General features: G+C 45.0%; 1 protein-coding gene across 1 annotated transcript in view; it reads left to right on the top strand.

Moving 5' to 3' along the window:
- LOC138248821 (uncharacterized) overlaps window positions 1-26,142 on the top strand; it is a 46,633-nt gene that overhangs the window by 9,972 nt on the left and 10,519 nt on the right. The window contains exon 3 of the mRNA XM_069202759.1: window positions 23,572-24,024. Coding sequence (XP_069058860.1) covers window positions 23,572-24,024 — 453 coding nt within the window. The remainder of the gene's footprint in view (window positions 1-23,571; window positions 24,025-26,142) is intronic.

The raw sequence follows: 26,142 nt of genomic DNA, 5'->3' as shown, positions 1-26,142 counted from the left end.
TAACTGTCTTTAATAATTGCGCCACTAATGTGTATTCATGTTGACTGTAGTAGTTTTACTGTGATTTTTCACAAATCTAAATTTTAAGTATTGGCATACATCCAATACGTTTTACTAAATGATGCCTCAGAGAAATAGTAATTAGATTTGCGCAGTAGTTTAGTTTTTGCCAAATCTCAAAACCTTTTCTACATATTTTATTTTTAAAGCAGGCAATCACCAAAATTTCTTTCAGTCTTGAGCATTTACTTGTTTATAATCAGGGAGCAATCACTCTGAGAACAACAAGTATCCTCAAATTGTCAAAGCGCACAGGCGTGTACACGTTTTTAAACTGGAACCATTGTCAGTAGTGGCATCTTTGCTCATATTTCAATGCATTTCTTTGGAGCACACAACCTAAAAGTAAAGCTTTCGCATTAATCATATGTACAACTTATAGATATGGATGCAAATCTAGCCTTATTGTCAGACAGTCCTTTTTCACAGAATGGTTCTGTGGTCAAGTTGTTTGTGCTATTGTGGTTTAACTCAAACTGCTGGACCTCATTCTTGATCACTCAAAAGATTAAACTCGCACGACGGTGGAACTATAACTGTGTGAGCAGTGCAGTGTGTCTAAAAGAATACATGCTGATGATGAGCTTACATAGTTGTGCTACTTGGTTCCTTGCTATTTTCGTTATACATCTCTGATAATCCTGTGGTGTAGCTGCAGTCTTATTAAATCAAAAACAAATCAGTATGTCTTTAAAACAGTATTATTTTGCATAGTATTATTTTTCTTGTTAGCTTTTGAAAATCTTTTATTGGTTTCAAGTCTTTCTTAATGTTTCCACTGTTTCCACACTGTCATCGTTTTGATGATCAAATGTATTGTTTTTGGTGCGTATTTATTTTATTATGTGACTAAGGGGGTCATTCTGACCCCGGCGGTCAAGGACCGCCGGGGCCAGGGTCGGCGGGAGCACCGCCAATAGGCTGGCGGTGCCCCGCAGGGCATTCTGACCGCAGCGGTTTGGCCGCGGTCAGAAGAGGAAAACCGGCGGTCTCTCGCCGGTTTTCCGCTGCCCACATGAATCCTCCATGGCGGCGCAGCTTGCTGCGCCGCCATGGGGATTCAGACACCCCATACCGCCATCCTGTTCCTGGCGGTTCGCCCGCCAGGAACAGGATGGCGGTATGGGGTGTCGTGGGGCCCCTGGGGGCCCCTGCAGTGCCCATGCCAATGGCATGGGCACTGCAGGGGCCCCCATAAGAGGGCCCCACCCTGAATTTCAGTGTCTGCTTTGCAGACACTGAAATTCGCGACGGGTGCAACTGCACCCGTTGCACCTTCCCACTCCGCCGGCTCCATTCAGAGCCGGCTTCCTCGTGGGAAGGGTGTTTCCCACTGGGCTGGCGGGTGGCCTTTTGGCGGTCGCCCGCCAGCCCAGTGGGAAACCCAGAATAACCGCAGCGGTCTTCTGACCGCGGTGCGGTATTCTGGAGGGGGGAACTCTGGCGGGCGGCCTCCGCCGCGTGCCAGGGTTAGAATCACCCCCTAAGTGTTTTTTCCTGGCTATTATCTTTTGTATTCCAGTAGGTGGTTTTTTTTCAAATTTATTTGCTGCTTTACCCTTTTTGTTTCCCTCAGATTTGTTAAAATATTATCTTGTTCATCGATTTTCTGATATTGATTTGGGCTCTATATTCACCCTGCCATTGAGATAGATGGTCCACCGTAGTTGTATTCATAGTAATAAAGATTGTTCGCTGAGAGAAACTACTGTATGGTGTATATACTCTCTGCCAGTGATACTCAAAGTACGGACCGAGGACTGCATGCGGCCCTCCTTACCTTTACATGTGGCACGTTGGTCAACAGTGGCGTTTGGCTGCCGCTTACTCAACTCGGCATTAACGTATAAAATATGTTAAATAAACGAACAAGCATTTAGTTAAAGGTTAATTGCAGTTAAAGAAGTGGAGTGGAACACCACTATTTATAAATGTATCTTGCAGCAAACAGTCCATTCAAAATGTATATTCCATGCAGAAGTGTTTCACCATAGGGAAAGTGCATTGAAAAGTGTTTTTTTATGATAGTTTTCAGACTTTAATTTAGAAACATTCATGCTTCCCTCCCAAACCTAACAATAATGCCAATAGTGAAGTAAAAGGCAGATCAGTTGTTAGTTGCACCTTTTTGGTGGCCGGGGTACCTATTATACATGAAGGTCTAGATTATTTAATTAAACACAGTAGAAGGTTTTGTACAGCACACATTCTGAAGTCATGTATTTTGAGGTCCTATTATATGCGATAACTGAGGGAAAATCAAATAGAACACTTCCATACGATCACACAGATTGCTCGAGCACGAAAGCCTGGTGTAATTCCAGGTTTTCTGGTTCCGCATTGTGCAATTAAATTCAGCCACTAGATGTACATGCTTCGCTTTTACTACGCCCACATTCGTCCACCCTACCACCCACCTGCTCACATCAGTGCGGGCCTCAGTAATACTGCTGACCAAACGTTTCGGCCCTTGGGAAAATGTTTTTGAATACCCATGTTCTACGCCTTCCTTGATATCTGTTTTGTGATACCTCTTCCATGTACAATAATACATTGGTCTCAATTTTCAAGTTTGAAAGACTATTTTAAGTCTGTTAGGATTAATGTTAAAGGCAGTCAAAAAGATGCAAAATAATAAGGTGAATGTCTTGACTGACATATCTGATCAGAGAGAGACCACCTGATTTAAAAATAAAATAATAATAATAAAACAAATAAAACATAGCTGAGGGGGCAACAAGTTTATCTTTCTGCCTAACTTCTTGCTTTTGATAATATGAAAACCTCATCAATTGTGCAATCAACCATCTGAAGGAACAAAAACATTGTAAAGCAGGTGAGGAGAGCCTGCCGGGTAGCAAAGCTTATTTGTACGTCTCTGGTGCTGGTTTCAACGGCAAGGCCAAGGTGTCACACAAGGACAGTGAGTCTGTCAAGAAGGGTAGTTCTGAGGACCTACATGGAAAGGAGTTTGGAGATTGTTGATATTTACGCAAAAAGAGATATGTGGATGAAAGATAATGTTATTGTAAAATGAGTTTATTTTTATTTTTTGTTAGAAACCAGCTTTCACCCTGAAAAAGGGGTATCATCACAGACCTAGCCTCAAAGTTACTTTTGATCGAAGGCTTATTTTTGAAACGTCAGAGCTTGAAGACGCTGCAGAAGATTGAAATATGGATGCTTAAACAGAACCATTCAGTACGGGTGTCTTGAGTTTTGATATTTTATCAGAACTTTTCTATTCTAGAAAAATAAGCAGCCAGCTGATTACAAAAGTGGGAGTAACTGGTACAGTTCATGCTGATTTATTTTACGTATGTAGTTTCATATGACCAATGTGGCACAAAGGCATTAGAGTGGTCAACAAGGGAAAGGACAAAAGTTAGGAAATGAATAGGGGAACACAATCGTAACAAAAGCAGCATTACAATGCAATCAGTTAAACAGCAGACGGGAAAGAAATAACAGAAAACACTTAAGGCATAAGTTAAATGAAAATTTGGAAGGGAGCCCAAGTGAGATAAATAATTTCAGATGTAGTGTCAGCAGAGAAGAATTTAGGGGAAGATAGTAGCTTGAAGTTGAAACTCGGTAAGCAATATTGGGAAAATAAAACGAAGCAGGGTAGTAATGATTGAGGCTGAGAAATGAATTTAGCTGGTGGCAGGCAAGTGGTACCTTTGGAAGAGAAGTAGTTTCAGTTCCTTCTTAAAGGTTGATAGTGAGGTGATAGTGCAAAGGTTTGAGTGGAGAGAATTCCAGACTGTCGTCACACAGCCAGAAAAGTACTTGTTTAAAGCTGTTCTGTGTACAAATCGGAGTTAATCTGATGATTTCATCTTCAAAGGTAAGATCCCCTAGCATGATGGTGTGTAAATGTTAATGATAATGTGTGCTACCTTGTACAGGGTTTGGGCTTCCAAGGGAAATGTTAATAAGTGGTGTAGTATGGTCACACCTTTTTGATATATATATATTTTTTTGTTTGACTTCTTGACAAAGCATGCTGTTGCATGTAATGCTGCTTTCAAGGGGCTAGGTGCACTAGGAGAAGTTACCATAGTATATTCTTGACCACATGAGATGGAACAAGTGCCATGAGATCTTGATCTGGGATAAACTGGTGGATCACCAAATAAGTCTTCATTGAAAGCACACACTGCTAACTGTTGTAGTAAATTCTGTTTGAAGATTGAGTCTTTTATCAAGGTTGAAACATAAAGATTTTGTTTGTCAGTGACAACAGGTTCACATTACTAAATAGTCATAGAACTAATTTAGGATTGAACTCATAACTTTGAGTATAAAGACGGGCTATGAAGAAACTCCCCTTTTAAAGGATTGAGTTCAAATAACGTAAAGTCATCCAAATTTGCAAAGTTTGGACAAGATGTGAGCATTATTGTTTTAGGAAATCTTAAGATAAACCTTTGCGTCTTCACTTCTCTGATGTCAGAGAATCCTTGAGTTCTGGAGTAGAACACCAAGAAGCTTGAAATAGTCCTCATGAAATCTTGAGCAACTAAACTGGAGAATGAAGGCTCTTTGTTTTGCTGTATGCGGCCACGTCAAGCCTTTGAGGTTGCCAAGAGCTATGACAGCCGCCGATATAGTAAGTAAGTACCTGCAGTGGAGGAGGGGTACCTGGATGTGTGTGGGGTCCAAACGTGTACGGGATAGCGGGTAGTCTGCAGGCCACACACCATTAGCCCTGGTTTGAGAACGCCCCAGGGTCACCATTGCTTCCTTCCCGGGCCAGGCCAATGGTGTCTGCATGCTGGATCCACCTGAAGCGGCCTGAACCTAGTTTATCCCTGGGCCTTACCACCAACCAGTGAGCCTACAGCTGTTCGTGCTGCACCTAGGCAAGCGGTCTGTGGCATTCTGAGGTACTTGGTGAGACCAGACACCGGTACCCCCCTTGGCCAGTATGGGCAAACACAGACCTGCTCCATCTACACAGGCCCAAACAAAGATAAACCAATTTACCACTCTGACTTCTAGTGGCCAAGGGCCAGGCATCGCTCCCCCGGTGGCAAAATGGGACCCAGACCTCACTGCCAACCTCCAGGCCATTCAAGAAGTGCGGGAATCACTGTAAACCAAAGTGGGATAGGTTAAAGTGGGTGTCTTGCTGCTGCGCTAGGTTCTGTGGCCCAGTATGTCACTGAGACTGAATGCCGTGTCTTGTCCATGAAAGTTGATGTGGCCACTCTTAAAACTCTGGTCTCCAAACTCCTCTGTGCAAAGGACATGCTGGAGAGCAGGGCTGAGGATGCAGAAAATCATGCATACAGGAATTATTTGGTTTTTGGGGATTCCTGAGGGTGTAGAGAGTCCGGATGCACAGCATTTTCTGGAGGACTAGTTGTGTGCTCTTGATTTTCAGAGGGAGGTCTGTCACCCTGGTTCCTGTTGGAGAGAGCCCATTAGAGCCTCACACAACACCCCCACCTGGCCCCACCCCATGAGGAACTGGCACATCTAATGATCGCCAAGGCCCTTAACTATTGTGACTGGGACGCCATTGTTTGTGAGGCCAGACATCGGCAAGACCTTCGCTATCGGAACTCGCGTATCATAGTATTTCCGGACTATACACAAGCAGTCCAGCAACGCAGGCACTCTTTCAATGAAGTAAAGCATAAACTCCACACCCTCCAGATCACCTCTGTATTCTTCTTCCCCACAAAGCTGAAAGTGGGCTTCAATTCCACAATTTACTTTTTTTAAATTTAATTTTATTTATGTATTTATTTATTTTTGAACCAGGCTTGGGAGAGGGCCACTCAAATGATAGCCCGTGGCCAAAATGGAGAGGGAGACGATGTTGTAGCGAGAATGACCAGGAGATCCCTTCAACCTCCCCTAAGTCTGAGGAGAAGGCCTAGCAAACCTCATATGTCTGGTGCCCGACCCCGTGGCAGTGTGTACTCTACTGACTTGGGATGGGTCCGAGGTTAGACATGTATTTGATAGTGGGACCGTTTTACGCCTTTATGGCTTTCCTCTAGAAATACTTTTTTGTAGTGTTATATTTCAGCCTGGGGCCTATTCGCCATACAACTAAACATGTGTTGGCTGTTCAACGGAACACATCAACGCTGTGTGAACTGTGTGGCGGATCAGAAATAAAACTACTTGAAACTTCACGACTTTCTAAAATTGGACACTGACTTCGATTTGAACTTTTAAGGGCTCAGAACTCATTTTGTGATAATGGAGCCTCACCAACATGCATGACTGAGCTGTTTGATGCCCTGGCTGGGGGCTTGATGCGCTGCCCTGCTAACCCGGATTGCCGGGCAGTCTGAAGATCACCAACACTCTCCTAGGGAGGGATCCCCATGCAACTTTATCATAGGAACGTTAGCTTACTTAGTATCGTGCTTGTGAGGAAGTCATAAGTTCGGTGCTATTCAGCCTTGTTTTGTTTTCTTCATGTTTTATCTTAGGGTCATAGATGCTTCAGGGGTACAAGTATAGGGTGGGGGGAAGTTGGGGCTGATGGGAAGGTATATGCGTTGTTCTTTGTTCATATATGCCGTACAATTGCCATGCTTATCATGATTACACTTGTGGTTCCCAGTCCATCGACTCCCGCATTACCTGCTGTGTGCCAGTATCATTCATGCTGAGACTTGCCACAGGTCCTAGCCTTGCGGTATTGACCTGGGGGTTTTATGGCACCACTTGAGATTGTATCCTGGAATGTGAATGGTCGGCTGAACCGCATCAAATAGTCTGCTTTCCACCACTTTGCCAAAATATTTTGTCCTGCTGCCTTCATGCTCCGGGAAATCTGTTTGCTTGGGGGAACGCTGTCCCTTCCTCTGCTGCCAGGGATATGACAAGAGTTTATCACTCTGGGTTCTCCTGGGGTTTCTGAGGTGTGGCAATCATATTACTCAAAGGTTTTCCGCTTGCGATGACCAAAGTGCACATCGATCTCAAGGGAGGTACGGGAGGGGTTGAGGGCCTACTGTAAGGTAGGCCCTATAACTTCCTGTCAGTGTATGTCCTGCATCTGCGCTTCTCCCCAACACTAGATGCACTGGCCTCTCTTTTACTGACATTCCCACAAGTCATCACAGTGGTGGGAGGTGACTTTAATGCGGTCTCTGACCCAGATAGGGAATCAGTGAGTCCACCCAGGCTGGGGCATCGCTCTTGCTCCCCAGCCCTCGCTGCCTGGACAGACTCTTTAGGGCTTTGCAATGCATGGAGGATGTGGCATCCACAGGACCGTGCTTATAGCCACACATCAGTAGCTCATAACAATGGGTCCCGTATTGGCATTCTCTGTTTGCCGGTCACAGATGTTCTTCATTTAACCAAAGCTGTGATCCTACCATAGGGCTTTTCAGACCATGCACTACATCACGGCTGTGATGGGGTGCATGGTGACCTGGGGTCATCGGAACCAGGATACTGTCCTATGTGGCATTCTAACTCATGGTGCACAACAGATCGGGATAACTCGACCCATGTGAGGTGCGGAATACAGATCTACGTTGAAGAAAATTAAGGTACCGTCCAGTCAGCCTGCACCCCATTTGGGAGGGGAGGTGGGGCAGTAAAACCTATTATCAGTCGCTAAACTGAAGGGTTTATCGGTGGCCAAGAGAGGCATAAGGTTACTCAAATTACGGGTCTGGAGACCCAATTTCTTTCCTTTGAACTCGGATCCCGGTCGAACTGCTCCCCTGACTTTGAATAGTGCCTGCTTCTGCCAAGACTTCTGTGCACCAGATTTCACTGAACGAGGCCCACCAGTGCAGGAGGTCATTGACTTGGTCGGCCTGCTAGCATATTGATAATTTTGGGGTAGCTTCTCTACTGGCTTGCCACCAGAGAGACCACTTCCAGAGTAATACTGTGGGTCGTGGACACTGGGGGACCTCCCCGAGCCCTTCCTTCTGAAATTGTGCAGGTGCCTGCAGATTATTACATGACCCTCTACAGCTACAGACCCCCAGCCTCCCTGGGAGCCAGCACACCCACTGTTGACGACATTCCTTTGCCCTCAATTTCCCCCACCCCTTAGCCTGAGAACTGAACCAAGTAATCACAGTTGAGGAGATTGTGGAGTCACTATCAGACATGGCCCTGGGTAAAACACCAGGCGCTTACGGCCTCCAATTGAATATTACAGGTGGTTTCGAGACCTTTTGATTCCTCACCTTTTTGGCCATGCACACAGCAGCAGTGGAGGCAGGTGCCTCTCCCCTGACTTTGACATGGCCATGATTGTGGTAATGCCTAAATCGGGACAGCCTTAGAAGAATTGTGCTGATTATAAGCTGATCTCCCTTATCAACACAGATATTAAGATACATGCCAGGGTGATAGCCAACCGATTACGACAAACCCTGCCATACTTTATATATCCTGACCAGTGCATTTCATGCTGGCCTGAAGCACTCCCCATTCTACCTGAAGAGTAAAGGATGCTCTCTCGCAGATACTTTGGCTGTGACACCTGTCGACTCTACTCCTGATTGACTCGAAGAAAGCTTTTGACTCAGTTGGCTTATCCTTCATGAGAGCAGTGCGTGAGAGAGCCAAACTAGGTCCATGTTTTCGTAGGCTCATTAATCTCCTATCCATCACCTCCGGTCCAAAAAATTGGGAGTCTCTTCCCAATCTGCCGAGGCACCAGGCAGGGCTGTTCTCTCTCCCCTTGCATGCATTGTACACTGCGATGCTCGAATAGCCCTGTAAAAGGATGATCTACCACTCTTACTAGCTAATCCACAGTCTGAGGTGCTTGGAAATACTTGATCTTTACAAGGAGGCCTCGGGGCTTTGCATCAACAGGGTGAAGTTCATGTTGGTTCCTGTCAAATTCGACATGACTACTTGCTCCTGGAGGGCTCCTATTCCTACATGCCACCTCTCCTTCCCTTACCTAGGGATCAATGTTTCTACGCTCCTATACTTGAGGTGGACATTAACTTTTCCTCCCTTTCCTCGGAAACATGAAACCGAACCTGCAGAAATGGATGTGCCTCCCGCTTCACGTGATGGGCGGGTGGCCCTCTTTAAAATTATAGTGTTGCCTGTGTTCCTCTGTTTTTCAGAACTTCCCACTCCTAATCCCTAGAAAATGGATCCACAACCTCAATTCTGTTATCCATACTTTCCTTTGAGAAGGCATGTGCCCAAGAAATGCACCAGCTGACAGACTGTCATCTTATGATGGATGTCTAGGAATGGCCAATGTCCACTGTTACTACTTGGCCTCACAGGTAGTGGTCATTAATTACTGGCTCAGCAGGGGCTGGGATGACCTGACATATTGGGCTAAATTGATTATCCTGGGTCCAGATAAGATTTTGCCTGTTCCTTATGGAGCCCTGATCCCCCTGACCTCTCCTGGATATCACGAAGGCAGTGTTTTCAGCCTGGCGGACAGCGCTGCACCTTATGTGCTGGGATCAGACGCTGACTAGAATGACACCCCTCTGTGAGCTCCAGTGGCTACACAGCATTGGAGTGATTATCACAGTGGAACAAGATAGGAATCGCTCATCTGGGTGACATATGGTCAGGTAGCCACATATTGGCCCTTCCAGAGATCCAGGAGTGGTTCCAGCTCTCCCTCACTCGGTTCCACAAATATTTACAGTTGAGATATTCTCTTCTCTAGCCGTGAACATTCCTCCTGACACTGCTGTTCTTGACTTTAGCCCCCTTGAGGCCATTTGCTGACTGTGGATGTCGGCAAGGGCACCATTTCACAGGTTTATTAATCCTTGGTTATTATTGCCCCCAATCACTTTTTTAAATTAAAGCTTAAATGGGAGGGCTGGATGATGCAGACTAAAGTGATACCCCTCCACCTCTCCCACCCTCCCGGGAACTGGCCGTATCTATGATGGATTGGTGTGCCCAACAAGAAAGACCTATCGATGCAGCTTGCGGCTGCCTTCAGAAGGGAAGATGTGAGGCAAATGGCAAGACTGCTATGGATTGGACTGGGGAGATGATTGAGGCGAGTTCTGAGTACTGGTTATGGGTCAAGTTGGTCAAGATGGCTACCAGCTGTGGTTGTAGTTGTGTGTATGTTCGAAAAATAATACAATTTGCTTATGAAAAAATAACTAAGTATAGTATAGCAATGCATTTGCTGAAAAAATATGATCCAGAATAAATGAATTACAAGAGTAAGCTCAGCACTTGTATTTGAGTAACAAAGAGGCATAGGGACTGAACATGTACTCTGCACTCTTATTCCTTAATATCACCTTTGTGTTGCATGGTTTTCTTGCTGCTCAAGTTTCAGTCTTTTAAAAGCTGATAAGGTAATAACAGGAGTCCTGCTGATTCTTAACCAAAAAAATCTTTGCAGTTAAAACAAAAAAAATCAAAATGTACTAATAACATTATTTTTGAAATGTTGTGTAGTGCATCGCATGACAATTTGCAGAAGCAAAATAGTCAAATTCCCTATTTGACTGCGGTTTTCAGACATCTAAGATATCTAAATTTGATGTAGATGGGGTTGATAACCATGTTGGTCTCTAGCTCCTGGTGGGTTGGCAAAAATGTTTATTTTCCCAATGTGAAATAGACGTGTTTAACCCCTTCGCTGCCAGGCCTTTTCCCCCTCCTGTGCCAGGCCTTTTTTTGCCTATTCGGGGCAGTTCGCGCTTAGGCCCTCATAACTTTTTGTCCACATAAGCTAACCAAGCCAAATTTGCGTCCTTTTTTTCCAACATCCTAGGGATTCTAAAGGTACCCAGACTTTGTGGGTTCCCCTGAAGGAGGCCAAGAAATTGGCCAAAATACAGTGAAATTTTCGTTTTTTTCAAAAAAATTGGAAAAAGTGGCTGCAGAAGGAGGCTTGTGGTTTTTCCCCTGAAAATGGCATCAACAAAGGGTTTGTGGTGCTAAACTCAGCAGCTTCCCAGCTTTCAGGAACAGGCAGACTTGAATCAGAAAACCCAATTTTTCAACACAATTGTGGCATTTTACTGGGGCATACCCCATTTGTGCAATTTTTTGTGCTTTCAGCCTCCTTCCAGTCAGTGACAGGAATGGTCATGAAACCAATGCTGGATCCCAGAAACCTAAACATTTCTGAAAAGTAGACAAAATTCTGAATTCAGCAAGGGGTCATTTGTGTAGATCCTACAAGGGTTTCCTACAGAAAATAACAGCTGAAAAAGAAAAATATTGAAATTGAGGTGAAAAAAACATAAATTTTTCTCTACGTTTTACTCTGTAACTTTTCCCTGCAATGTCAGATTATCGAAAGCAATATACCGTTACGTCTGCTGGACTCCTCTGGTTGCGGGGATATATAGGGTTTGTAGGTTCATCAAGAACCCGAGGAACCCAGAGCCAATAAATGAGCTGCACCCTGCAGTGCGTTTTCATTCTATACCGGGTATACAGCAATTCATTTGCTGAAATATAAGGAGTAAAAAATTGCTATCAAGAAAACCTTTGCATTTCCAAAAAGGGCACAAGATAAGGTGTTGAGGAGCAGTGGTTATTTGCACATCTCTGAATTCCGGGGTGACCATAGTAGCACGTGAATTACAGGGAATTTCTCAAATAGATGTCTTTTTTACACACACTCCTATATTTGGAAGGAAAAAATGTAGAGAAAGACAAGGGGCAATAGTACTTGTTTTGCTAATCTATGTTCCCCCAAGTCTCCCGATAAAAATGGTACCTCACTTGTGTGGGTAGGCCTAGCGCCCGCGACAGGATATGCCCCAAAACACAACGTGGACACATCACAGAAAACAGAGCTGTTTTTAGCAAAGTGACTACCTGTAGATTTTGGCCTCTAGCTCAGCCGCCACCTAGGGAAACCTACCAAACCTGTGCATTTCTGAAAACTAGAGACCTAGGGGAATCCAAGGAGGGGTGACTTGTGTAGCTCGGACCAGGTTCTGTTACCCAGAATCCTTTGCAAACCTCAAAATTTAGCTAAAAAAACACATGTTCCACACATTTCTGTGGCAGAAAGTTCTGGAATCTGAGAGGAGCCACAAATTTCCTTCCACCCAGCGTTCCCCCACGTCTCCCGATAAAAACGATACCTCACTTGTGTGGGTAGGCCTAGCGCCCGCGACAGGATATGCCCCAAAACACAACGTGGACATATCACAGAAAACAGAGCTGTTTTTAGCAAAGTGACTACCTGTAGATTTTGGCCTCTAGCTCAGCCGCCACCTAGGGAAACCTACCAAACCTGTACATTTCTGAAAACTAGAGACCTAGGGGAATCCAAGGAGGGGTGACTGGCGGGGCTCGGACCTGGTTCTGTTACCCAGAATCCTTTGCAAACCTAAAAAATTGGCTAAAAAAACACATGTTCCTCACATTTCTGTGGCAGAAAGTTCTGGAATCTGAGAGGAGCCACAAATTTCCTTCCACCCAGCGTTCCCCCACGTCTCCCGATAAAAATGATACCTCACTTGCGTGGGTAGGCCTAGCGCCCGCGACAGGATATGCCCCAAAACACAACGTGGACATATCACAGAAAACAGAGCTGTTTTTAGCAAAGTGACTACCTGTAGATTTTGGCCTCTAGCTCAGCCGCCACCTAGGGAAACCTACCAAACCTGTACATTTCTGAAAACTAGAGACCTAGGGGAATCCAAGGTGGGGTGACTGGCGGGGCTCGGACCTGGTTCTGTTACCCAGAATCCTTTGCAAACCTAAAAAATTGGCTAAAAAAACACATGTTCCTCACATTTCTGTTGCAGAAAGTTCTGGAATCTGAGAGGAGCCACAAATTTCCTTCCACCCAGCGTTCCCCCACGTCTCCCGATAAAAATGATACCTCACTTGCGTGGGTAGGCCTAGCGCCCGCGACAAGATATGCCCCAAAACACAACGTGGACATATCACAGAAAACAGAGCTGTTTTTAGCAAAGTGACTACCTGTAGATTTTGGCCTCTAGCTCAGCCGCCACCTAGGGAAACCTACCAAACCTGTACATTTCTGAAAACTAGAGACCTAGGGGAATCCAAGGAGGGGTGACTGGCGGGGCTCGGACCTGGTTCTGTTACCCAGAATCCTTTGCAAACCTAAAAAATTGGCTAAAAAAACACATGTTCCTCACATTTCTGTGGCAGAAAGTTCTGGAATCTGAGAGGAGCCACAAATTTCCTTCCACCCAGCGTTCCCCCACGTCTCCCGATAAAAATGATACCTCACTTGCGTGGGTAGGCCTAGCGCCCGCGACAGGATATGCCCCAAAACACAACGTGGACATATCACAGAAAACAGAGCTGTTTTTAGCAAAGTGACTACCTGTAGATTTTGGCCTCTAGCTCAGCCGCCACCTAGGGAAACCTACCAAACCTGTACATTTCTGAAAACTAGAGACCTAGGGGAATCCAAGGAGGGGTGACTGGCGGGGCTCGGACCTGGTTCTGTTACCCAGAATCCTTTGCAAACCTCAAAAATTGGCTAAAAAAACACATGTTCCTCACATTTCTGTGGCAGAAAGTTCTGGAATCTGAGAGGAGCCACAAATTTCCTTCCACCCAGCGTTCCCCCACGTCTCCCGATAAAAATGATACCTCACTTGCATGGGTAGGCCTAGCGCCCGCGACAGGATATGCCCCAAAACACAACGTGGACATATCACAGAAAACAGAGCTGTTTTTAGCAAAGTGACTACCTGTAGATTTTGGCCTCTAGCTCAGCCGCCACCTAGGGAAACCTACCAAACCTGTACATTTCTGAAAACTAGAGACCATGGGGAATCCAAGGTGGGGTGACTGGCGGGGCTCGGACCTGGTTCTGTTACCCAGAATCCTTTGCAAACCTAAAAAATTGGCTAAAAAAACACATGTTCCTCACATTTCTGTTGCAGAAAGTTCTGGAATCTGAGAGGAGCCACAAATTTCCTTCCACCCAGCGTTCCCCCACGTCTCCCGATAAAAATGATACCTCACTTGCGTGGGTAGGCCTAGCGCCCGCGACAAGATATGCCCCAAAACACAACGTGGACATATCACAGAAAACAGAGCTGTTTTTAGCAAAGTGACTACCTGTAGATTTTGGCCTCTAGCTCAGCCGCCACCTAGGGAAACCTACCAAACCTGTACATTTCTGAAAACTAGAGACCTAGGGGAATCCAAGGAGGGGTGACTGGCGGGGCTCGGACCTGGTTCTGTTACCCAGAATCCTTTGCAAACCTCAAAAATTGGCTAAAAAAACACATGTTCCTCACATTTCTGTGGCAGAAAGTTCTGGAATCTGAGAGGAGCCACAAATTTCCTTCCACCCAGCGTTCCCCCACGTCTCCCGATAAAAATGATACCTCACTTGCGTGGGTAGGCCTAGCGCCCGCGACAGGATATGCCCCAAAACACAACGTGGACATATCACAGAAAACAGAGCTGTTTTTAGCAAAGTGACTACCTGTAGATTTTGGCCTCTAGCTCAGCCGCCACCTAGGGAAACCTACCAAACCTGTACATTTCTGAAAACTAGAGACCATGGGGAATCCAAGGTGGGGTGACTGGCGGGGCTCGGACCTGGTTCTGTTACCCAGAATCCTTTGCAAACCTAAAAAATTGGCTAAAAAAACACATGTTCCTCACATTTCTGTTGCAGAAAGTTCTGGAATCTGAGAGGAGCCACAAATTTCCTTCCACCCAGCGTTCCCCCACGTCTCCCGATAAAAATGATACCTCACTTGCGTGGGTAGGCCTAGCGCCCGCAACAAGATATGCCCCAAAACACAACGTGGACATATCACAGAAAACAGAGCTGTTTTTAGCAAAGTGACTACCTGTAGATTTTGGCCTCTAGCTCAGCCGCCACCTAGGGAAACCTACCAAACCTGTACATTTCTGAAAACTAGAGACCATGGGGAATCCAAGGTGGGGTGACTGGCGGGGCTCGGACCTGGTTCTGTTACCCAGAATCCTTTGCAAACCTAAAAAATTGGCTAAAAAAACACATGTTCCTCACATTTCTGTTGCAGAAAGTTCTGGAATCTGAGAGGAGCCACAAATTTCCTTCCACCCAGCGTTCCCCCACGTCTCCCGATAAAAATGATACCTCACTTGCGTGGGTAGGCCTAGCGCCCGCGACAAGATATGCCCCAAAACACAACGTGGACATATCACAGAAAACAGAGCTGTTTTTAGCAAAGTGACTACCTGTAGATTTTGGCCTCTAGCTCAGCCGCCACCTAGGGAAACCTACCAAACCTGTACATTTCTGAAAACTAGAGACCTAGGGGAATCCAAGGAGGGGTGACTGGCGGGGCTCGGACCTGGTTCTGTTACCCAGAATCCTTTGCAAACCTAAAAAATTGGCTAAAAAAACACATGTTCCTCACATTTCTGTGGCAGAAAGTTCTGGAATCTGAGAGGAGCCACAAATTTCCTTCCACCCAGCGTTCCCCCACGTCTCCCGATAAAAATGATACCTCACTTGCGTGGGTAGGCCTAGCGCCCGCGACAGGATATGCCCCAAAACACAACGTGGACATATCACAGAAAACAGAGCTGTTTTTAGCAAAGTGACTACCTGTAGATTTTGGCCTCTAGCTCAGCCGCCACCTAGGGAAACCTACCAAACCTGTACATTTCTGAAAACTAGAGACCTAGGGGAATCCAAGGAGGGGTGACTGGCGGGGCTCGGACCTGGTTCTGTTACCCAGAATCCTTTGCAAACCTCAAAAATTGGCTAAAAAAACACATGTTCCTCACATTTCTGTGGCAGAAAGTTCTGGAATCTGAGAGGAGCCACAAATTTCCTTCCACCCAGCGTTCCCCCACGTCTCCCGATAAAAATGATACCTCACTTGCGTGGGTAGGCCTAGCGCCCGCGACAGGAAACGCCCCAAAGCGCAACGTGGACACAACCAAAATTTTTGAAGAAAACAGTGCCTACCTGTGGATTTTGGCCTGTAGCTCAGCCGGCACCTAGGGAAACCTACCAAACCTGTGCATTTCTGAAAACTAGAGACCTAGGGGAATCCAAGGAGGGGTGACTTGCGGGGCTCGGACCAGGTTTTGTTACCCAGAATCCTTTGCAAACCTCAAAATTTGGCCAAAAAAACACTTTTTCCTCTCATTTCTGTGGCAGAAAGTTCTGGAATCTGAGAGGAGCCACAAATTTCCTTCCACCCACCATTCCCCCAAGTCTCCCGATAAAAATGATACCTCACTTGTGTGGGTGGGCCAGGTGCCTGCAACAGAATAAGGCCCAAAACCTGAAGAGATAGAAGGGAGAGGTATTTTTGCAATATATCATTTTGATGTGTGCACATACGTCCGTGATGTGCCAAACACTAAAATAGTGAAAAGAAACACACTTAGGTTATGTGAAGAAGACCCCTCACCCACCAACCAAGTTGGTGGCATGCTTCATCATCGGGGTCCCACCCGAGGCACCTAGCGTGTCACAGGTGTGCTGCGACGCCTGATTACAGCGGAGCAGGTTTTGTCATTTTTTACAACACATACTGGTTGGATTTGGCACGAGGGTGAGTGATGGTTCAGTGGATCAAATTTTATTAACAAGAGATTTCACAAAAATGAAATGCACTGCTAATAACTGAAAGGCAAAAAAGTGAACCAATGACTCACAGCTCGTGAGCTGTAAAGCCGCGACAAGGCACCAACCGCTTTACAGTCCATTCACACACCTTTCATACATGACACGCACAAGACCATTCACACCGCCAGCCACGGGCCCAGCACATTACAACACTCACATCGACAGACCGCGCCACTCAAGGGCCCATCACTTACATACGCCCACATGCCTGATACAAGAATCACACCAGCTGATGGGAGTGTGGACTGCCGTTTGGCTGGCACCGCCAGCCAAGCGCCACCCCACGCACACCGCCAGCCAAGCGCCACCCCACGCACACCGCCAGCCAAGCGCCACCCCACGCACACCGCAATCACTTTTTTTAATTTATAAACAACAAATAAACTACTAATTATAAAATAGGCACTAAACTACAAACACAAAACCTCAAACTAAATACACGACAGATGCCAACCGTGAAACATATGAAAATATAAAACAGACAGCTTACGCTCACGGTATTTCCCAAAAGTTTTTCCTTGTGTGGTAACTTCTAAAACAGCTGGGCACACACAGCCCAGGCTTTGAAGGGCATTCGGGGCAGTACATCCGGCTCTCCCTCCGGATTGATCTCCGGGCACATACTCTACATTTCTTTGTGGGCATGTCTTTTTTGGGAGTGGGAGGAATGTGATCTGGAAAGTGCCGATCTTTCAATCTAGCCACATCCTCCACCACTTCTACTCTAGGAACTCTTGCCGGTTCCACCACAATAAGGCTTTCTATCACCGACTCCTGAAATTTAACAAAAGTCATCCTTGACTCAGGTGAACAATCCTTGTATACAATAAAGGCATTAAAAGTTGCCAAATGAAATAAATGTAGGGCCAACTTTTTATACCACACATACGACTTACGAAGAGCAGTGTAAGGTTCCAACCTCTGATCTACTCTATCAACACCACCCATGTGCCTATTGTAGTCCAAAATGCACGCAGGTTTGCGCACTTCCGCAACCTGACCCCAAACAGCCACAGGGGAAGTACTCTCATCGTGGATGGTCGATAGCATGTACACATCCCTCCTGTCTGAAAATTTCATAGCTAACAGCTCATTATTCCGCAAGGCACTGCACTGTCCCCTCTCAAGTTTTTTACAGACAAGCTCCCTTGGATAGCCTTTGCGGTTAGAACGGATTGTGCCACAAGCAACAGTGTCCACCCTAAACAACTCCTTGAACAACTGCACTCCAGTGTAGAAATTATCTACGTACAAATGGTGACCTTTGTTAAACAGCCGTCTAGCAAGTTCCCACACAATTTTTCCGCTAACTCCAAAAGTGGCCGGACAACCAGGAGGGTCAATACTGGAATCCCTACCAGTGTAGACCCGGAAATTATAAACATATCCTGTACTGCTTTCTGACAGCAGATACAATTTAATCCCATACCGTGCCCTCTTACTAGGGATGTACTGCTTAAAAACTAAACGCCCCTTGAAAAGGACCAAAGACTCGTCCACACTTATCTCTTTGCCTGGAACATAGACCTCTGAAAACCGATCCACAAAATGATCAAGGACAGGCCTAATCTTAAAAAGGCGGTCACAATCAGGGTGATCTCGTGGCAAGGCTAAAGCATTGTCTACAAAATGCAGCATACGAAGAAGAAGCAAATACCGATTACGTGTCATAGTTGCAGGAAATATAGCAGTTGCCATCAAGGGACTAGTAGACCAATAAGAAGCCAGTGACGGCTTCCTGATCAACCCCATCAAAAAAGTCAAACCTAAAAACCTTTTCATCTCTTCCAGATATGTGGGAACCCAATGAGTAGCTCTAGACTGAGGCTTAAGTCTGGCAGCGTTGTCCCGCAAATATTGCTCTGCATACACATTTGTCTGCTCCACAATCTCTTCCAAAAATACATCGTCCATAAACAAGTGAAAGAATTGGACAGGCAGAAAGTTTTCCGTATTAACTCTACACCCTGGGAGACCAGTAAATGCAGGTAACTGTGGCTGCTCCATGTTTGGGGCAATCCAGGTGTCAGGTCTTCCAATGGGAAACCCTGCAGCCCCAGGCTGCTGCACTCTTGGCACATCAATGTCCTCCTCTAACACAGGCCCTTCATCTGCACTGAGAGTAGCTTCCTCATCAGAAGAATGCTCTTGGACAGAAAACTCACTTCCAGAATCTCCTGCTTCCTCCTCTGCCTCAGATGCAGAGTCAGTGTCGTAATCATGGTCTGAAGACGACTCAAAGAGCATGCGAACAACCTGCTGAGCGGTCACTTTGCGGCTAGCCATGATCCTAACAACAAATGGATTGCCAACAACAACTAGCACTAAAATAAGTAATGAACAAAGTGTAGCTTTATCACAAAGAGTTATGTACTACAAAAAACTATACCACACAGTTGCCTGAAATAGCTACTCACCAAGCAACTACTCTGCAATCACCAATGATATCCCACTAAAAAGAAAAAAGAAAAAAGCAATTTAGACATATGACAACACAAACACCACTGTGCTCAAATCTAAGGACAATGTCAAACACACAATACTGCATTTAGTACACCACCTACAAACATGTCAACAATACTCCTTTGGAGTAAATTGCGTTCACTTACCTAAAACATGCAACTATGCAAACCACTGGACAACTACTGCCAAAACCTCAAAGATCCACAGCAAAGGAAGCAAAAGCGTTGAACTAGAAGAAAAAGAAGAAATAAATTGTTATAATCACAAATACAAATACTTTGCCAGTTGACAAACACCCCACCACCAAGAACTTAGAAGTTGTCCCTGGTACCTAAGTGGATCCTGCCCCCCTCGGGGTAGATGGGCGTAAAAGAATTGGCCAATCGGACCCCAAGGGGGGCAGAAATGGGCAACACCTCTGTGCCCCCTTTCAGGGGGCGACCCTTCCCCAAGGGGTCGCCCCCAAAAACACACACAAAAAACGATATCCCTGGTGTCTAGTGGTTTTCGCCCCCCCCTGGGGGCAGATCCGCCGAAAAAACGGCCGATCTGCCCCCAGGGGGGGGCGAAATACAAATAAAAATTGCCCCGGGGGGGGGGCGACCCTTGCCCAAGGGGTCGCCCCCAAAAACAAACATAAAAAAATATATCCCTGGTGTCTAGTGGTTTTCGCCCCCCCCTGGGGGCAGACCCGCCGAAAAATCGGCGAATCTGCCCCCAGGGGGGGGCGAAATACAAATAAAAATTGCCCCCGGGGGGGGGGCGACCCTTGCCCAAGGGGTCGCCCCCAAAAACACACACAAAAAACGATATCCCTGGTGTCTAGTGGTTTTCGCCCCCCCCTGGGGGCAGATCCGCCGAAAAAACGGCCGATCTGCCCCCAGGGGGGGGCGAAATACAAATAAAAATTGCCCCCGGGGGGGGGCGACCCTTGCCCAAGGGGTCGCCCCCAAAAACAAACATAAAACAATACATCCCTGGTGTCTAGTGGTTTTCGCCCCCCCCCCTGGGAGCAGATCCGCCGAAAAAACGGCCGATCTGCCCCCAGGGGGGGGGCGAAATCCAAATAAAAATTGCCCCCGGGGGGGGCGACCCTTGCCCAAGGGGTCGCCCCCAAATTTAGTCAAACAGAAAATCCCTGGTGGCTAGTGGAGATTCCTGCTCCACGATCGCGGGCCCTGCCCGCGATCGTGGAGCAGGAATCTTGAGAAAACAGACACAGGGGGAAAGGAAAAACCCTTTCCTTTCCCCCCATGTCTGTTTTCTCAAACCCCCCGCCCCCCAAAAACGGAGAGGACTCACCTTAGAGCTCCTGCTCCGAAGACGCGCTGGAAGCAAATGGCTTCCAGCGCGCCGGCAACACTCGATGACGTCAGCGCGCTGAGCGCGCGCTGACGTCATCGGATTGCCGTGGGGGGGGGGCGGGGGTGGAAGGGGAAGGTCTTCCCCTTCCATCCCCGCCTGGGGGGGGAAGGGGGGTGCACGGGGGGCGCGCTAGCGCGCCCCCAAGTTCCCCTGTGCCATGGACGAGATGATCTCGTCCAAGGCACAGGGGAACTGTAGCCTTGGACGAGATCATCTCGTCCAAGGCACAGAACAGGTTAACACTAAGCCTGTTTTGCCTCAGTTAGTTGGAATTCAGCACCTGCCAGGTTCAGTCATGTGTGGCGGACATGGAACATGCTGGCAATGGAAGTAAACTGTGGTTTAAATTAAAACAATCAAACTGCCAAATTATCCCCCAGTACATTTACCATGGGATATTGATGGGATCTAAATATTGGTCTACAGATGCTAATCTTACTTCGTGACTATGACCTTAGGTTGGGAATGAAGGGTCCTGGAGTTGCCCTTCTTTAGTAGCTAAAGGGGTGAAGGTTAAAATGTGTATGAAATGGGGGGAACAGTTCAGTGATGGATAAGGATCAAATTGAATAGTTTAATGCACTTTGTGTTCCATTTAGTAGAATAGTTAAGATTAAGACCACAGACCCTTCCTTTCCTTAACTGCTGGATACTGGATACTTTAAAACTGTACCAGGAGGGTAGGAGACTGAGACTTCCAGGCATAGAATTAGATAATTGTGCTGCGCACCTACACCACGCGGCAAAGTGGTCCACTGGTACAAACCACTTGGAAAAGTGGCCACTCAAAGGAACATGTCCAGACACCCCATTGATGGTGCTTCTAATGCAGGGTACCAAAGTTGTGTTGGGGGGTGAATACTCCTACTTGGTGTGACACACCGGCCATGTGTGGGAACACATGGTTGTAAGGGTCATGTGATGGCCCCCTTCTTCCGAGATCTGGAGTTATGGTTCTTGAAGCCATTCTGTGATATCACACATAGCATGCCCATCATACAGTGGCAGGTGAGGGGATGCAGACTTTTGGGCCACCTGTATCCCACAGAACACTTTATATCCTTTCAAGAGGCCGTGGAAATGTTCTCGGTGGGAGACCAACATTATCTACTATATAAAACATCTGCTAATACAGCCAAGGATATATGGCACCATCCCAAAGGAAATGCTGCAGACAATGCTCAATATAGGAAAAGGTAGACACGTAAAATCCCTACTGTATGGGCCCCTCACAGCTATCAGGCCTAGAAGGGATTTGATGGCTGGAGCCACCTGGAGCACTGACCTTGAAGGGGAACTCACCAACTCAGATTGGGGTACAACATGCGTGCTAGTCAAGGGGATGTCTGTCACCACTAGATTTAAAGTAATACATTTTAACTGTGACCATTGTGTTTACCTTGCCCCCATTAAGCTCAGCAGGGTACCTCCTGGTTTCACTGCGTCCTGCCAGCAATGTTGACGGTGATAGACCATAAATAATGTCACTGCTCACAAAAAGGGCAGAATGCAGAGGTTGTAAAAAATCTTGTTTATTTAGATACAGCTCAGTAGTGACCCGGGTACACTTCAGATAGCAACTCTACTGAATGAAACATGCATACAGTATATGTATGTTCAAGACGCAATTGGTTGTAATTGGAACAGATGAGTCTCGAAACATAAATATCCCAGTGGGTGGAAACTCCTTTGAAAGAATGTGGCTATACATGTTCCTGACCGATTTACCCGACGCGTTTTGAACTTCTTAATCCTAGACATCTCGTCTTTCCCTCATTAGATTCAAACATAGATTAGAAAAGCCTAGCCAGAGACTTTCCAGGGTATAATCCCCCAACTCAGCAGAATTTTTCTGCAGACCTCAGCTGTCCTCTCCTACAGAAGACCAAGCCTTTAACGTTGAACTATTACAAGGTAGGAAAGAATAACACTATTCAGCTGTCCCTGAGTGTAGGGAACAATTGGAGGTTAGCGGTATGTGAACAGATAAGCAACAACATGTAGACAGATCAACTAGTGAACAGGAATAAGTAAAACTTGGCTAGCACAGAATAAATAAGAACTGCATGAAACATAGAAATTACACTTTCTCAGTGGGAAGATGCGGACTTCCTACAGCTGTCTTGTAATTGTCTTACAGAGTAGTTGTCTTTGCTGGAAGTGGTGCTTTACCTCCAGGGAGTGACAAAGCTTCACCTAAAGCATATTCTGCATCATTATCTATTGGGCATACTCAAAAAGTTGCAACCAGAAAAGATGCACTCTAAACTTGTCTCTTAGCACTGTTGATAGCAAAACTGGGACAAGAGCCCTGGCAACTACACTTTGGATACAGAAGATAATGGAATGGGGAGTTGCTTAAAAGTTTCACATTAGGGTGTCTAGAAAAAACAATGTACTGGAGGATTTGGAAACATGGGCAGTACTGCTCACTGCGTCTAGAGGATAGAATGAAGAGGGAGATAACTCATCAACATCCACACAGCAGAAGGAGATGGGGAGACTAGAAGGGTTAGCACATTAGGGAATTAGAAATAGGAGGGGAAAACACCTAGTGGGCCTCTCATTGGAAAATCTGTGGATAGCAGAAGGAATACACATAGTACTTGCTTTTACTAATCATTAGTTGAAACGCACATAATACCCAATGGTCAGGGAAAACCACTACTGGCTAAGTCTACAATATGAAGGTATATTGTCTGGACTGGAAGGAGGTCATGAACAGTGATGTTAGTTATATGTAATATATCTTGCATTCTTGTTTGAGGAACGTATATGGATAAAAAAAACTCAAGAAATGTTTTAAAAAATTGTATGTTCAAACATGTATGTGTTAAAATGTTATAGCTAGATATTGACACATAAATAGACCTCACTCTCACATAGAACAGCATCATTTGAATCTTCCTTAACACACAATCCCCAATGACCTAAAGATGTAAGCAGTGATGTAAACCCAGGCAACTAAAAATGTGTTTATTGATAAGTCCTCAAAACCCCTCCTCCTATTATATACATACAGGGCATCACCGTGACCTCATTGATGTGATCACATTGGATTTATATGTGCCTTACAATTTGCCTGTTGCAATACTCGTTCTTTTCTGCTCCCTATGTCCCTAACACAGGATCTGGAAGGTAGCCAAGTAATGGATGATCCAAAGACCCTTGAAAAGTTTTTTGAGCGTCCAAGAGCTGATCAACTCTGCCAGTTTTTTCAGCGTCATCCAATTCAGCCTTCCACGGACCTGCCTTTTAACGGAAGATTAACCTTTTGGAGAAAAGATGGGAGTAGGCGCAGCTGGTTAAGTTATTCTCAAGTCCAAAAAGCTATGTTTTGTTCAGTTTGTTTGGTGTTTAGCAAAACTGGAAGAAAGTGCCCATTTGTCTATGGGATGAAAAGATGGAAACATGTTCACCAGCGAATAGAGGAACATGAGAAAAGCAAACATCACCTTCGCTGCACCGAGTTTCAGAAGAAGGTGTTCTCTGTTGTCGACATAAGCAATCCTCTCTTTCCTCAGCACAGCTTAATGTGCACTGAAGCAATCAAAACTGAGCCAGAAGATTCTCCACAAATTGTAAGTATGGAGTTATCCCAATTAGCAACTTAACTGAGTAAGTTCAAACCTGGGCTGGTTTGCTTCACTAACTAAATATACCTTATATCTATTTATATAAAAAAAAAAGACACATTAATGGGGAGTGTTAATGGTAACATTCAAAATGTACTGTCCCCGTGTTTCTTTTCACACAATGACCAGACCATATAATTGAAGAATTAACACCTTGACACCTTTACCTTTTTAATAGACGTTGGACCCAGTTCATTAGGAACATTTGGAACTGATGCAAGTAGACTTATACCTATGTTTTCAGTACATTTCTTATGTTCTTGGATTTAACAACGTTTTGAAGTGCTTCCCAGCAGTACTTGCGTGCATAATGCTTTCCACATTCAGTGGTGTGCTACGTGTATATGTCAAACTACGGAGAAAAAAAATGCATGATTTCATTTAAACATTTCATCTGAATAATTTTTGGGTGTATATGTTTCTGCACTGCGAAAATGTATCCCAAGGAGAAACCATCTTCTTCCCCACATATATTTTATGTTTGTGTGTTCGCTCCTCTTCCACCTTAGCTATTTGATGCTTGATGGATAGATTTGTATAATTTAAGTATGTAAGACTACATAATATGATGTTTAATAATCTCCTGATTGATATTAATTGCTGAAATGGTGGGGGAGAGAATAAGACAAACTCCTTAAGTTTCTTCTCAAAATTATTGCACAAATGTAAGCTTCGTTAATGACTTGTGTCAAACTGTTCAGGTCGGAGGCAGATTTGAGAATAGGAAAATGTATTGTCCTATCATATAACAAGTTTTAATTCTATACTAGATTTCCTTCTGGTGCTGGTGACCATTCTAGAACCTAACCTCTTACAGCAGTTTAGGCCGCAAACTCATGATTGTTGATGTGCCAGTTGTAAACTTTGAGATGCAGCACATGCAACGTAGTCCTTTTGCATCTACATTGACTTAATCCAGAGTATTTGGCATGTTCTAAACTATTTGAACTTTGCGTTAAAGTAGTAATGTTACAGAAAATATTGAAATCCTATTCAGATACATAAGATTATTCCAGGTTAAGTAAAAGTGACTAATGTCAAATCTTGATTATAATTTTAAAATACATTAAATGATTATAGATAGTATTGTCTTTAGGCGATGTTTGAAAGGTTTTTTGGTTCTGAATTTCTAAAGTTTACTCTGTTGGGGGGGGGGGAAGGTACCTTTATTTAAATAGTGAATCAATGGCAGTCGCTTCAACAAATGTAAACACTCAAAGCAAAAGTAACCCATGTCCTTATCCACCTAGAAAATACTGAATCGTCCTGAAACTTACTGTTGACTCAAGTCGTGGGGTGGCCTGTTCATCTGTTTGACTTTGGCTTCCAGACCTCTCATACTGCCATAGAGCTTATTATTGAGAAAACTATATTCTACTATATGAAGACATTTATACTCTGTCAGGCATAGAGTATTATGATTGTCATGTCTGCATTAAAATTATTAACTTTTGGTCTCAAACGTGCATATATAATTATTATGTACTAATAAATTAAATATGTAGAGAGATACAGTATATGAATTCTCCGCACGTTGTAAATGGAAAAAGCTGAGAAAGACCTAGTCATTCATTCAAACTAGTTTTATTTTAAACCAGAAGTTCATAAAACTCCAATCCATTCCTTACTCAATTCACAGCAAAATATGTCATGGCAAAACAAAGTACATTAAAGCATGAGGCCGAAAGATGTAATGGGATGATGGATCAGTTGAAAAATCCTAAAAGAACCCTTGTTAGTCAAATGACAATGGCAAGGGCCCCACAGAGTTCAGCAAACTCCACAAGAACCAGATTGTAACCATTTCTGCTGATTAGCTCAGCATCTACCAAGCTGAAAGCACTGCATAGGATATTGCTAGCTCTAGAGGAAATACAGAAATAATTTAGTAATAGTAAGTTGAAAGAAATCCAGTCTGCAGTGCCTCTCTTCAAACCTCTGCTTTGATATAACATTTAGAAATAACAAGAGCAGTCGGGTCCCACTACCAAGTTTTTCTTAGGCTAAGGCAATTTAGGGCCTTCAAGGTCTAATATTAAATATTAGGAGCTATATCTATACAAA

Source organism: Pleurodeles waltl, chromosome 8, assembly GCF_031143425.1.
Source record: "Pleurodeles waltl isolate 20211129_DDA chromosome 8, aPleWal1.hap1.20221129, whole genome shotgun sequence".
In the NCBI taxonomy this organism is placed as follows: domain Eukaryota; kingdom Metazoa; phylum Chordata; class Amphibia; order Caudata; family Salamandridae; genus Pleurodeles; species Pleurodeles waltl.
The sequence above is the reverse complement of the archived record's forward strand: the minus strand, read 5'-3'. Positions and strand labels throughout refer to the sequence as shown.